Source organism: Coenobita brevimanus, unplaced genomic scaffold, assembly GCF_032717465.1.
Source record: "Coenobita brevimanus isolate Jiangsu-jjx unplaced genomic scaffold, ASM3271746v2 jjx.HiC_scaffold_2803, whole genome shotgun sequence".
NCBI lineage: Eukaryota > Metazoa > Arthropoda > Malacostraca > Decapoda > Coenobitidae > Coenobita > Coenobita brevimanus.
The window spans coordinates 509-15431 of record NW_027643767.1 but is presented as its reverse complement, the minus strand read 5'-3'; the positions used below and the strand labels follow the sequence as shown (position 1 = coordinate 15431).

General features: G+C 41.5%; 1 protein-coding gene across 1 annotated transcript in view; it reads right to left on the bottom strand.

The window, feature by feature from the left end:
• LOC145390079 (protein misato homolog 1-like) overlaps nucleotides 1-12785 on the bottom strand; it is an 87545-nt gene extending 74760 nt beyond the window's left edge. Inside the window, exons 1-4 of the mRNA XM_080265149.1 lie at nucleotides 12702-12785; nucleotides 9076-9156; nucleotides 4929-5175; nucleotides 1965-2260 (exon numbers count right to left, since the gene is read on the bottom strand). Coding sequence (XP_080121275.1) covers nucleotides 1965-2260; nucleotides 4929-5175; nucleotides 9076-9156; nucleotides 12702-12785 — 708 coding nt within the window. The remainder of the gene's footprint in view (nucleotides 1-1964; nucleotides 2261-4928; nucleotides 5176-9075; nucleotides 9157-12701) is intronic.
• Between the last annotated feature and the right edge of the window lie 2138 nt (nucleotides 12786-14923).

Sequence of the window (14923 nt, the reverse complement as noted above, 5' to 3'; positions counted from 1 at the left end):
TGCATCATCATCATCATCATCATCATCATCATCACCACCACCACCACCACCACCATCAACATCACCACTACCATCATCACCATCACCGTCACTGTTTTGTCTCTTATTGTCATATGAGCAGGGTGGCTCTGATTCTCATTCAAGGCATAAATCAGATGAGTTGCAAAGTAATTTCAGACATGACTGACCACCAATGCACCCAAACACTATAATACTAACACATACACACATTCAATTGACTATTTCAGTTAGAGGAACAAATAGGCACCCAAACACCACACTAAAATGGTCAACTATTCAATTTATGATCCCGACTCCTATTTCAGTTACAGGCACACACACGCAGGGGTAGAGATCATGTCTAAAAGGTCCTGGTCATGGATTTCTGTTCTGTATCCCAGTTTTGCAAACTGCTCTAGGTGCCAAGTCTGATTTTCCCAGGATGATCACATTCCAGTCTCTCTCTCTCTCTCTCTCTCTCTCTCTCATCAGCCTTTCCTTCCTTATCACCTACTTATATTTCCCTCCTCACCTAACCTAACAGATTACCGAACCGATGAACAAACTAACCTAACCTGCTACTAAGAAAAAAACTGACCTAACCTACTCTTTCTTGGATATGAAAAAGTGCAAAAAAATTATATTGAAACCATCCATCCACCACCCAATCCTATGTTGCCCCATGAGGAGCGTAGGAGCCCAGGGCTAGGCAAGTTGGTCTTGACATTTGAGATGAGAGTGACCAGTCTCACTCATCCCCAAGTGGCATTATGTGAGCAATCAACCCCAACCACCCCTTGGATATAAACTTTCACCAGCTCAATCCGACTGGAACCCCGTAATTACCCACGAAACCACCAGGCACCAAAATTTGATATTATATGGTTACCATCCAGCATAGTTAATGTTTCCTGGTGTACAGGAAACCATTTGGCTTGTTACTCAGTATACAGTCACTTGCAGACAGAAGAGGAGGGATGGAAAGAAGGAAGGAAGAGAGGAAAGGACAGTCACCTGAGGACAGCACTACATCGAGTGAGTGGATGGTGAGTGCCCCCACCTACAACATAATAATAATAAATAATAATAGTTATCATCTTTAAAAAATCTCACTATCCTGATACAGTAACACCCATCTGAAGGCTAATGCATAAAATAAAATAATAATGATTATTAATGATAATAACAACAACAATCATCATCATCACCATCATCATCCGGACCTCCTTTCCCACCCTAGGGTTGGGTGAGGAGTAGCAACGTCCAGACAACACTAATAATCTATCTATCTATCTATTGCCAGACCCCTTAATCCCATAAGTGGTGGCCACAAACAAATCACCCTGGCCCCCGCCATTTCACTCCCCTGCTCCCAGCTCACACCCCCCTCTCTCATATACCTCTCCACTCCATTATTCCATCTCATCCTTGGCCACCCCCTTCCTCTCCAGCCCTCCACCTCACATATACTCTCCTCGTCAGTCTCTCGCTCTCCATCTTCTTCACACGCCCAAACCATCTCAATGTTTCTTATAACGCTTCCGATCACATCCACATCCACACCTCAACGCTCCTTCACTTCCTGATTTGTCAGTCTGTCTCTCCATGTGACTCCACAGGCTCCTCAAAGAACTCATTTCCACTGCTCTCACTTTTGACTTGTGTCCCTCCAACAAGGTCCAAGCTTCTCTTCCATACATTAGAGTTGGTATCACATTACTGTCATGCAGTGACATTTTCACTTCCATGCTCATTTCCCTGTTTCTTATCACTGCTTTCAACGAACCAGCAACCTTTCTTCCTTGTTGTACCCTTTCAAGCACTTCACCCTATAAACTTCCATCCTTATTCATCATCACACTACCCAAGTTCTTTAATACCTGGGTAGTGCGATGAGTAAGTATGATAATAATAATGATACCATAATAATAATAATCATTATTTACAATACCGACAGCACTCACCTGAAGGCTATTGCAAGATTCAGCCAGCCGTCTGATGCGATCTGTAATCTCCTCCTCAACCTTCTCACAGCAGTAGACAGCCGAGCCAGACGGAAAACTCCACAGGTCCTCCTCCCCCTCCTCCGCAGCCCCCCTGGCCCCCTGGATCATTATATTGTCTAGGAGATAGATGGAGTCTGGGTGAAAGTGAGGCCGCAGGAAATCAGACCAGACCTTGACGGACTTGGAGAGGTCGTATATTTTCTGTGATGAAGGTACACTGTCATTCTTTGTTTTACTGGTGTTGTTCACATCATCTGAAAGAAAAAAGTACATCATCATCATCATCAGCAGCAGCAGCAGCACCATCATTATTGATTTTATTATTATTATTAATCATCACCATCATCATCATCATCATCATCTCATCAATGCACAAGTGGGAGAACTATCATCATCATCATCATCATAATTATTGCCACCAAGTGCACAAGTAAGTGAATAATCATCATCATCATCATCATTTAGTACAGAAGCAGGACAACTATCATTCTTATCAATCATCGCTCCGATCTTTTTTTCCAACAAAAGGTGGGTTGAGGTAGGATCTGTAAACAAAGAAAGACAGAATGAAATTGAATCATCATCATCCTGATCTTTCTCCAGGGCCATAATTTATGGGGGGATAGGGGGACTGTAGCCCCCCCAATATTTTCTGTTCTGTATATTAATATGTCAAAACTTCAACAAAGATTTAGGGTTCAGTAACAACTCATGAAACTGATCAAGTTTGTAAGTATAATATGATACTACATGTCAAATATTACCATAAATCATGTTGACACAACTATCTGATACACACCGTGGCAGTATTATGATGCTCTTCAATGTTTACGTTGCGTGGCAATGCTGTTCTTGTCATTCGCCAAGTGTTGCTCTCTGTTGCCTTCTGGCCTGTGAGATTATTTTCTCTAATGTGTTTATAATTATGTTTTTGTGTGTTTTATTATTGTAACTCTATCTACTGACTGAGAGACTTGCTTCACGAGCACAATGAATTTATTGACATGACGGAGAGATGAAAAGCCATGTTTGCTCATGTCTAACATGTTTAATAAATTTTTATATTTTGTGCATATCGTATAATGGAATCTGTATATTTTAGTGTGTGTGTGTGTGTGTGTGTGTGTGTGTGTGTGTGTGTGTGTGTGTGTGTGTGTGTGTGTGTGTGTGTGTCAAATGAAGCTATATATGAGAACTTTCTGTACAACAACCCACAGTTATACGTACAACAGGTGGTGGCATATTAGAGGTCTTTTGAGACACCGGTACATTATTTTACATCATGCCCCCTGTGCTGGAACAACCCCATTACAGTGGTCAGACTGCAGCTCAAGTAAAACATAAACAAATAAGCTGATGTCAAATAAGAACTTCAACATACCACTTCCAATAGTGTCTACAAGTGGAGCTGACTGTACTATACTGGTAGCTAAATATATCACTAACAATTCAAATCCACTCATTCAATACAGTGGTTTCAGGTGACCTTATACTGAATGTCATGCCAAATATTTTCCTGGGATGCACTTTTGCTGCATTACCTGGTAACTATTTAGCCTACAATTATATACCTACAGTCTTTTACCTTAAACTAGGCCAGGTTTTTGTTCTCTTGCATTTATTTGATATACTTCAATGGTACTGAGACAATACTACAGCTCTACATCCCAGGGCCGGATTAACCATGAGGCACTTGAGGCACTGGCCTCAGGCCCCCAGATTCTTTGGATAAAAATATATGCCATCAAATTTTTATGATATCGTTAAAGATTTTTCTGGAAAGAAAGCTAGAACAGTGTTTGCTTAAGTTACCAATAGTTATGGGCTTTGATTTTTGAATAAACAGTAGTAACAAGTAATTTTTTTTTTTTTGTTCTTGCAATGAGAGAGGGGGGTGTGAGTTGGGACCAGGGCAGTGAAATGGCGGAGGACAGGGCGACGTGGAGGCAATTTGTTTGTGGCCACCCCAAATGGGATTGAGGCATCTGGCAATAGATAGATAGATAGAGAGTTAGTTGCATATACATTTAGGGTTGGTTGAATTTTGATGATATCATTGAAAAATTTTCTAGAAAGAAAAGTGTTTAAGTTACTAAAAGTTGTGGACTTTGTTTTTTGACTAAACAACAGTAACAAGCAATTTTTTTTCTTGTTATTTACATGTACATTTGGGGTTGGTTGATTTTTGATATCACTGAAGATTTTTCTAGAAAGACAAGTGTTTAAGCTACCAAAAGTTGTGGACTTTGATTTTTGAATAAACAATAGTAACAAGAAACTGATTTTCTTCTGATAAATTACCAATATGCTGGGAATTGGCAATTGATTTATTTTATGTTCCTGTAATTTACATATATATTTACGGTTGGTTGAATTTTGATGATATCATTGACGAATTTTCTAGAAAGAAAGAAAAGTGTTTAAGTTACCAGAAGTTGTGGACTTTAGTTATTGAATAAACAGTAGTAACAAGCAATTTATTTTTTGTTCTTGTTACTTACTGTCCATATATATGTTGGGCGTGGGGGCCCCCAAGCTGATCTGTGCCTCAGGCCCCTATTAAGCTTAATCTGGCCCAGCTACATCCTTTCCATAACCCTTCATCATGACTGGGATCATAGTCTGGCATGTATCTCTTATTGCAACTCACTATTCAATACAGGGAGATGGAAATTTTAGGCCAAGTCTGAGTAAAAAGAGTATCATTATCAAGTGGGTGCATTCCAATTGGACGCATCCCATAGTAGGTTTAAACCCAACTATTACTTAGGGTTAATTGCTCACATAATGCCACTAAGGAATAAGTCACTGTTCATTCCTGCCTTCAGTGTCTGGGACAAGTAGCCTGGCGCCAGATTCCAAAACTCCCAAAAGGGAGTAATAAAAGTGTCATAGGGTAACACTGAACAACAATCAGCTTACCTAAACAAATATCTTTATCTTCATCAGTGGGTGCAAAGTATCGTGCATCCTCTTGCTCCAGATCCATCAAATACTGGTTTTTCTCCAGCGGCTGTTGATGTATCAAGTCCACAGGTCCATCCCAGGCCGCCTCACTGGTGGACGGGTCTGTACGCACAGGTGTGTACAGGCTCCCACGGGCAGATAAAGTGTGTAGATTACCTTGCACGTCGATGCACAATACTCGTGGTGTGTATGTTTCTTGCCTCTTGAAAAGAAAAAAATAATTATTACACATGAGCAGAGGCATGTACAAATGTAGGTGAATGATTATCACTAGCCCTGGGAGGTATTACCTGGCAAGTGGTGTGAGGACAAAAGCCTAGTGCTTGACCCTACACAACACTCCCAGGCACGCTTACACTCAAACTCCAGGTTAACACAAACACAAACATACACACCTACAATCTAATCCCCTGGGAACTCATTAGCTTTGGATGGATGCTGGACAAGAATAAAAACTGAATTAAAGCCCATCATCCTATGTAAGGTTGGCAACAGTAAGGACACAGTCATAATTTATTTGGAAAAAAAAACAAAAAACAGTTGTTTATTGGTGGCTTATCAGTGGTGCTGGAGCTACATGGCAAAGTTTCACCAATATGGTATTTAAAAAAAAAAATGCATAGCTAAAACATGTCAGCACAATGTAAACATCATAGTCAAGGGAATATTTTGACTGATGAATCATATCCTAATTATTCCAGTAGTAATCAATACTAGAATATCCAATAAAGAAAAATTTCAAAGTCGCAGACTAAAACATTAGTCAGAAAATTAAGCAGAAGCCTAGTATAACTATACTAGCATGTGTGTCCTACAATTTATCTTTAAGTTTTTAAACCACTTTTAAATATCTATCTATCTATCTATCTATCTATAGCCCGACGCCCTAATCCCGCAAAGGGTGGCCGCAGACAAAACGCCTCCAAGTCACTCTGTCACCCACCATTTGACTACCCTCCCCCCAATTCACCCCCCCCTCCCTCATATACCTCTCAACTCCATCCCTCCACCTCATCCTCGGTCTACCCCTCCCTCTCCCTCCCTCCACCTCACCTACATACACCCTCTTAGTCAATCTTTCATTCTCCATTCTCTCCACATGTCCAAACCACCTCAGTGTATTTCTCCTAATGTTCTCAACCACATCCACATCTACCCCACAATGTTCCTTCACTTCTTCATTCGTCAACCTATCCCTCCATGTCACTCCACATGCTCCTCTCAAGTAACTCATTTCCACTGCTCTCACTCTTGACTTGTTCCCCTCTTGCAAGGTCCACGCCTCGCTTCCATACGTCAGGGTAGGGATCACAATACTATCATGCAGTGACTTCTTAATTTCCATACTCACCTCCCTATTTCTCATCACTGCTTTCAGTGTACCAACAACCTTCCTTCCCTGCTGTACCCTTTCACGTACTTCATCCCCCAAAGTTCCATCCTTACTCATCACACTACCCAAGTACTTGAATGCATCCAGAAAAAAAAAAAAGGACTGAGGTCCCAACTTCCTCATTTGATGTCTAATTAGCCATTAATAAGAGGTATGTCTGATATTCTAACACAGGTAAGATGTACAACCGCACTGGTAAGTAGGGATACACATCTGCTCATATTATCTACTGCAGAGTCTACTGCTGGTGAGATAAGGAACCGTTTCACTTACTGCCTGCTGCACTGACCATCAGTGTGCCAATAAGTGAGAGAATTTGTTCAAAATCTTACCAGCAATGGATACAATAGTACACAAAATGAGTAGATGCGTATCATTTCTCCTGAACGTGACTGTGCATGTGAGTGAAAGCGTTGAAAGTGTTCAGAGAAATACTTCGAAATGGTCTAGCCACATGAAGAGAATGGTGAATGAGAGACTAACTAGAAGAGTGCATCTGAGGGCAGGAGGGAGAAAGGGAGGGAGGGAAAAGTAGGGGGAGACCAAGAATGAGATGTAGGGATGGAGTGATGTATATGATGGGGGGTGAGTATGAGTTGAAGGGAGAACAGTCAATGGCAGAGGACAGACCAACATGGAGGTAGTTTATTTTAGCCACGCCTTATGGGATTAAGGCATCTGGCAATAGATACTTATAAGTAGATAGCAGAGCTGATCAAAAAAGTATTGGTACATATTGTACTTCATGTGAAACAGTCAGACAGAATAGACTGACTACTGCAAAATCACAGATGATTCTATCCTACACTAATCCCTGCCGTGCTGCAGATCTCGTATAAGGCACAATGAAGGTCTGCACAGGCCAAGCTGCAAGCCTCATATGACGTCCAATTTACTTTAGTTATAAAACAATGACTCAGGAAAGGTAAACTACCTTACAAAAAGGGGAAGTGCTATGAAGATCACAGTGATCATATAAGCTAAAAACTTTTCATTAAACAAGCAAGTTTCTAAATTCTTACTCATCATATAAGTGAATAATTCCACATGAAGCAATCATTATAATATGCGTGTGCTGTATGGTACCAGGCCATGATGAAATGCAAGGGACAAGAGTTTTTGTTTTTCCTTACTACATCAAATAAGCTACAAAAGGACAAATAGCTGAGCCAAATTAGTTAAAAGAGTATGACATGTGTGGGTATTTTCACTTGAGGGCAGCATTCCCTGTGTGGTGATATTGAGTCATTCCCAACTCAGTTCTGCTCAGAAATGTCAATGCAGGACCTCACCACATGTTATGCTCAGTCTGCCTCTATTTCTCCACTCCATAGTCATACCTGTGACCCTTCTCAGCCAGTATCTCTCCCTCCTCCTCTCAGCATGTCCAAACCATCTCAACCTACTACTCTGCATCATTTCTTTAATATTCTTTATGCCAAATCTCCTTTCAAGGGATATGGAAGTTCTTGAGGGAGATTTGTTTAACCAGGCAATTGAACAGACCAGTTATAAAAGTGACACTGCCACCCACCACATGAAGGAGTCCCTCACCAGAGAGGACAGTAAGACCTCATAATATGCCAGGGATGTGATCCAAATTGTCATAATTTTTCATTACAACTGTTACTGTTAACCAGGACAAATGCCAAATTACCTTTACATGTAGCAAATGAATTTCAATGGGAAGTGTTTCTGCTGTTTACTGTGGACATAACATCCATCCATCATCCAATCCTACGTTGCCCCATAAGAAGCGTAGGAGCCCGGGGCTAGGCAAGTTGGCCCCGACAGTTAAATTTAAAAAATAAATAAATTACTTACAATGAGGGCCTATTATACACTGAAACCTTTATAATTCTCTTCTGTGCTGTCCTCCTTTCTTCCCGTTTCACCCATCCCTCCTGTCACTTTTTATCACTCTTCTTTCCACTTCAGGCAGCTCTACAGTGGGAGGCAAGCCTATGGTTTTCTCTAACCCTGGAAACTATTTACAGTGTTGGGTGATAACCAAATACAGTAATGGGGTAATGCCATGCCTGCTATGGTGCCCCTGTTAACTGGGTGAAGAGATGTAAATGCAACATCCATAGGGGATCCAAACCATCACATTCTTTTCCCCACTTCACTGTGGTGAGACACTGTCTACTGCAAGGGAACATCAGTTCACTGCAAGGGACAGCCCTGCAGGGGCAATTGCTTGCCTGTGGTTGATGGGTCTGCTTGGTCAGACAAACTAGGGTTACTCAACAACAAACAACTCTTGCACAAGAAGTGGTCATAACAAAATATGTCCAGGCTACTCTGTTCTTATATATATCTTCAGCTCTCTTAACCATTCTTCTCCCATTATCAAATGTCACCTACAAATAGTCTGGCCAAAAACAGATTCACAGAGGCTACTTGCTCTCAACAAGGGTTACAAAAAGCAAGGTACAAATATCTTTAAAAAACAATTACAAAATTACACAAAACTGCTAAAGCCTGACAAAGATCCATAAAAAACTGCTGCTGAATTGTTTCATTTTATTAATAAAAGCTCCATATGCCTGCATGCATTGTTGGGTCACCTAATGATGACTCCACAATGCTCTATCTCTAGCAGCCTCTATTCAGTCCCTAATCCCTATGGTAAATGTAAATATCTTAATCTCTAGGTATAAAACCAATAATGTGATATGGTACTTACAATGTGCTGCATAGACTCACCTGAGGAGTGAGGCCTTCTCTGAATAGAAAATCATGATTCAGGTCCGTAGGTTTAGTGCTGTCATACACAAAGCTGGCTTCCTGCAAAAGAAAAACAATTATTAAGGCAAAGCACAAACTCTGAAATCTGAAATTCCAAAATCCTGATTCCAAAGAATTTATGGAAATGCAACATTTTAGAAAGTAAAATCATTGCGGTAATCATGTAAAAAGCATGCAAAAAAACAGCCTACAGTACCATGAAGAGTAAATGCAGGGAGGTATGTTGTATCCATAACATATCATCTACTGCTATACTTGTCTACAAATAACGTTTGTCTTCACATGTTCACTGACTGTGAGAGGACATGTGATATCAAAACACTCCCATGGCATGAAAAAGTATTTTGGTAAAGCTGAAGTTTTTGGAAATCAGATGTTCAAATCTGGGAGGTTGTACTGTATATAAATATAGTGCACACACACACACACACACACACACACACACACACACACACACACACATACACACACACACACACTGCTTAGGTGCTGGTGGGAATGCCTTCATGTGGTGGCACTGATGGTGCCAGGTGGCTTTGTTGTCCATTTATATGTATGAACATCCCTTGGCTGCCTCCCAAGCCCCTACATGAGGAAGATCGTAGAATGCTGGACAAGGGCAAATTCAACCTGCAGTTCACTGGGTTCACACTCAGACAAAGCTGGGGCCAAAACGATACCAACAAAGCGACTACAACCAAATCACCTCCACATTGGCCTGTCCGCCATCAAGTTGCCCTCTCTTCAATGCACACCATTCTCATCCATACATGACCAACACACATTATACAGTGAACTGGTATGTAATGAACTGCTTATAGGACAAAAAATTTAGGATCTATTTTCAGTATTACAATAGCATTTTTGGTCATGTATACGATGATTATGATCCTGTACAATGCCTCACTGGTCAATGTAAAATTGCTGTTTCTGCTTATACAAACTCCAACACACAAGTTTACAGCCATCTGTTTGTTCAAAGAAGGCCCTTGAAGTTGGTCACTATTGGGTGTGTTAGTGTCAGTGATGGGACAATAGAGTGGTGTTGGAAGTCATGCAGTATGTGAGGTGCAGTCAAGTGAAATAACTACCTGTACCAGTTTATGTGAGCTGAAAACTAATATTTGAACTTAATTTTGGTGGTAAGCAGCAAGTGAAGAGCAGTGAAATTACTAGTTGTGGTGGTAGGTGGTGGCGACCATCATCCACTCACTTGATGTAGTGCTGCCTACTTCTTCCTTAGCCTTTATCATTCTTTTTCTGTGCCTCCCCTCCTCTCTTCGTATTTCTCGCATCTTTCCTGTCACTTCTTATTGCTTTTCTTTCCTTTACAGGTGGCTTTACATTGAGTGACAAGCCAAATGGTTTACTGTAAGCCAAGAAACCATTTACAACGCTGGGTGGTAACCATATAACCAAACCATACGTGCTCCCTACGTGTGAACAAGTGGGTTGGTGGAGGGTTAGTGCCCCTCCCCTTAAAACAAATAACTCAAAGTCAAATGGCCACCCCTTAAGGGATTATGGTGTCTGGCAATAGACAGATAGATAGACATAGTGAACTGGAAACTACTTTTTAGACACTGTTGGGTGAATGACCCTTGGAGGGGGACAAAATAAAATATATCCCCACTGAAACCATGTTACATCTTAGTCAATATACAGTACAATATATAGTTATGCATTGGATTTTTTGAAACATTCTCCCTGTAAAATGTAGGCAAACTGTACCTCTCCACTCCTATCTTAAACTTCATCCTCAGTCTCCCTCTCCACCACACTCATTCCATCTCACTCACATATTCTCTCTTCATAAATCTCTTTCTCACCGTGCACTCCACACAGCTAAACCTCCTCTGGCACTCTCCTCTCCAGGTACTCTTATTATTAAGAGACTGCCTTCCTCCACATCTCTTGGGAATTACATAACAGTATTTGTAATCCTACCCACTCTACACCCACCACACACACTGATCAATACTTCCAGTTCCACTTCCACTCCACACTCCACACACACTGCTCAATACTTCCAGTTCCACTTCCACTCCACACTCCACACACACACTGCTCAGTACTCACACTTCCACTATTCTTACTCCTAACTTTTTGTTCTCATGCAATACCAAGGTCTGATGCTATCTACTTATCTACTGCCAGTTGCCTTATTCTCATAAGGGGTGGTCACAAATAAATAACCTCCATGTTGCTCTGTCCTCTGCCATTTGACTGCCTTCCCTCCAACTCACCCCCCCCCCTCATATCTCTACTCCAGTCCTCCATCTCATTCTTGGTCTCCCCCTCCTCCTCACTCACACTCTTGTAGTCACTATCACATTCCCTACCCTCTCCACAACCCATATATCAATAAGGGAACTTACACACCTTCATGCAGTCCCTGTACAGTTCACTCACTCATCTCAGTGCTTAGTATCAATGCCTCCACAGTCCCAGCCACCTTCCTTCCCTGTGTCACTCTATTTTCCATTTCTATCTATCTATCTATCTATTGCCAGACGCCATAATCCTGTAAGGGGTGGCCATTTGACTTCGAGTTATTTGTTTTACGGGGCGGAGCACTAACCCTCCACCAACCCACTTCTTGACATGCAGGGAGCACGTATGGTTTGGTTATATGGTTACCACCCAGCGTTGTAAATGGCTTCTTGGTTTACAGGCAACCATTTGGCTTGTCACTCAATGTTAAGCCACCTGTAAAGGAAAGAAAAGCAATAAGAAGTGACAGGAAAGATGGGAGAAATAGGAAGAGAGGAGGGCAGGCACAGAAAAAGAAGAAGTAGGCAGCACTACATCAAGTGAGTGGATGATGGTCGCCACCACCTACCACTATTTCCTTTGTACATTATCTGTCTTTTCTACTGCGGCACTGAGATACTCAAACTCCCCTACCAACTCAAGGCTCTCTTTTACCTGGATATTATTACATTATTATTATTATTATTATTATTATGGGAAGGAGAGGTACATGAGGGAGGGGGGTGTGAGCTGGGAAGTGAATGAAATGATAGGGGACAGGGCGACATAGAGGCGATTAGTTTGTGGCCACCCCTTATGGGACCGAGGCATCTGGCAATGGAGAGATAGATCGACAGACATATTATTATCATTACTACAGGTATTATCATTATAATCATTATTATTATTAATATTATTATATGCCTATTATAAGCTACCCACCCAGGGCTACTGACACAAAGGTTCTAGCAGGGACAAACCTAACTGAGAAAACAGGGTATAAACAAGAAGAAAATAAAAATTACTTGCTGCTTGTGAAAGATTAATTCTCACTTAATCCTCCCGAACATTCAGTTAACGCCGTTACCTTCTCTATCAATAACATTATCATTTAGTTAACCCTGTTATCTTCTCCATCAATAACCAATAACATTCAGTTGGTCCTATTATCTTCTCTACAAATAACCAGTAACATTTAGTTAGCCCTTTTAGCTTCTCTATCAATAACTGATAATACTGGCCGGCATTCACCTTCTCAATCAATAACCAATATTTTTATCTATTTACTTGGACACCACATGGTACAAAGACAACCTCCCATAGTGACTGACCTGCAAGTTCCACCAGTGTGTTCCCACAAAGCTGGCATAATGGCCAACTTGAAGGGTGATCAGTTCTCGTGTGGTTGTTGACATCTGGCTTATTAGGACGTGACTCACTCCCTCATCTTAAAGGTGGGGACTCACAGACTTACTGCTGCTGAAATAATGTATACAGTATTAATAACACTTGCTGCTGTTAAGCTACTTACTATACTCTGTCCATCTGAAATTGATCTAAAACTGCCATATTTGTATTCCTGGTCGATCAGTCAAGTGTGATAGGAAGTGTTAGGAGAAACACACTGAGGTGGTTTGGCCATGTGGAGAGGATGGAGAATGACACACTGACGAGGAGAGTGTATGTGAGTGAGGTGGAGGGGAGGAGAGGGAGGGGGAGGCCATGGATGAGATGGAGGGATGGAGTGGAGAGGTATATGAGAGAGGGGGATGTGAGTTGGGACCAGGGCAATAAAATGGCAGGGGACAGGGAGGCGATTTGTTTGTGGCCACCACTTATGGGATTAAGGCATCTGGCAATAGAAAAATACAGACAGATCAGTCAAGTCTATTTCAATGAAATTCACATCTTTTAAAGTTTAAACTGTTCCTTGTTCCAGCCAGAATGATTTGTTTGTGGCCACCCCTTACTGGATTAAGGCATCTGGCAACAGAGAAGATTAGGAGAAATACACTGAGGTGGTTTGGACATGTGGAGAGAATGGAGAATGAAAGACTGACTAAGAGGGTGTATGTGGGTGAGGTGGGAGGAGGGAGAGGGAGAGGTAGACCAAGGATGAGGTGGAGGGATGGAGTTGAGAGGTATATGAGGGAGGGGGGTGAGTTGGGGGGAGGGTAGTCAAATGGTGGGTGACAGAGCGACTTGGAGGCGTTTTGTCTGCGGCCACCCTTTGCGGGATTAGGGCGTCGGGCTATAGATAGATAGATAGATAACAACAGACAGATAGATAGATCAGTCAAGTCTACATCAATTAAATTCACATCATTTAAAGTTTAAACTGTTCCTTCTCCCAACCAGAATTCAAATCACATTCACTGAGACAATCACCTCTCTACCAACTCAGCCAGGTTTGTGAAGAAGGTACTGTAATATCACTGGCTGCTGGGTACAGTATTTCCTCTTGGGCCAATAAAGGTCTTTGCTGGCTGCTAGGATACAACATCAAAGCATTGTGGTGGTGATGTGGATGTGATAGAAGGTGAGGTGTTAGGAGAAAATCAGTACTGAGATGGTTCGTCCATGTAGAGCAAATGAAGATTGAGAGAATGACTAGAAAAGTCTATGTGAATGAGATGGAGGGGAGACCATGGATGAGATGGAAGGATGGAGTGGAGAGACACATGAGGGGAGGGGGGAGAGTACTGGATAAATGGCAGCCTGATGGTACAGGACACAGTAACATTTGTTTGTGGCCACTCTTTATGGGATTAAGATATTACCGTCCTAGAACTGTTTTTATGCAATGATCTTAAGTTCACTCATTCATTATTTTTATAAAGGCTCCAACATGCTTGCATGCATCAGCCTTAGTAACCTAATGGGGGCTCTCCACACTGCTCGGTTCCTGGCAGCCTCTCACTTCAGTCCCCTATCCCTGAGGTCACGCTGTATGACTTTCTCCCAAGTAATTCATAATAATCCCAAATGGATGTGACAGATCTTGGAAAAATGAAGTGGTTCTGAATATCCACAGCACTGATTTCTTAGTACTAAATACAGTAGACCTTCACTTTATCAAACTAATTGGGGGGAAGCCTGGTTTGATAGAGCCAAAAATTCGATAAATCCGAGGGTTAACTACCAGGGATGAATTCAAAAGCTTGACTGAAAATACATAACAACAATATCATATCCTGGTACTGTAAATGCAAACTATACCCATTTTACACTAATCTGGCCCATAATTGCAGGTTATTTCACATCCTTGTCATAGCATTCCTTCATGACTAGTACATTATCAGGGTTCCCCAGTATCATAACTATGCAATCATATGGGAAGAGAGCAATTTCAAGCCATACTGAAGCACAACTGGTAAAAAGCACACACAGTGTACACTGTACTGCCCCATTTATCAACCTTAGTTCAGTATTGCTGACTAGTTTGGCAGACTCTATGGTGACTTCACTGTAGAAGCAATTTGGAATAAAAAATGGGCTGGTAAGGTCTTCCTGCTGCTGAAAACTAAACTGTCCATTTCCCAGGCTTTTATAC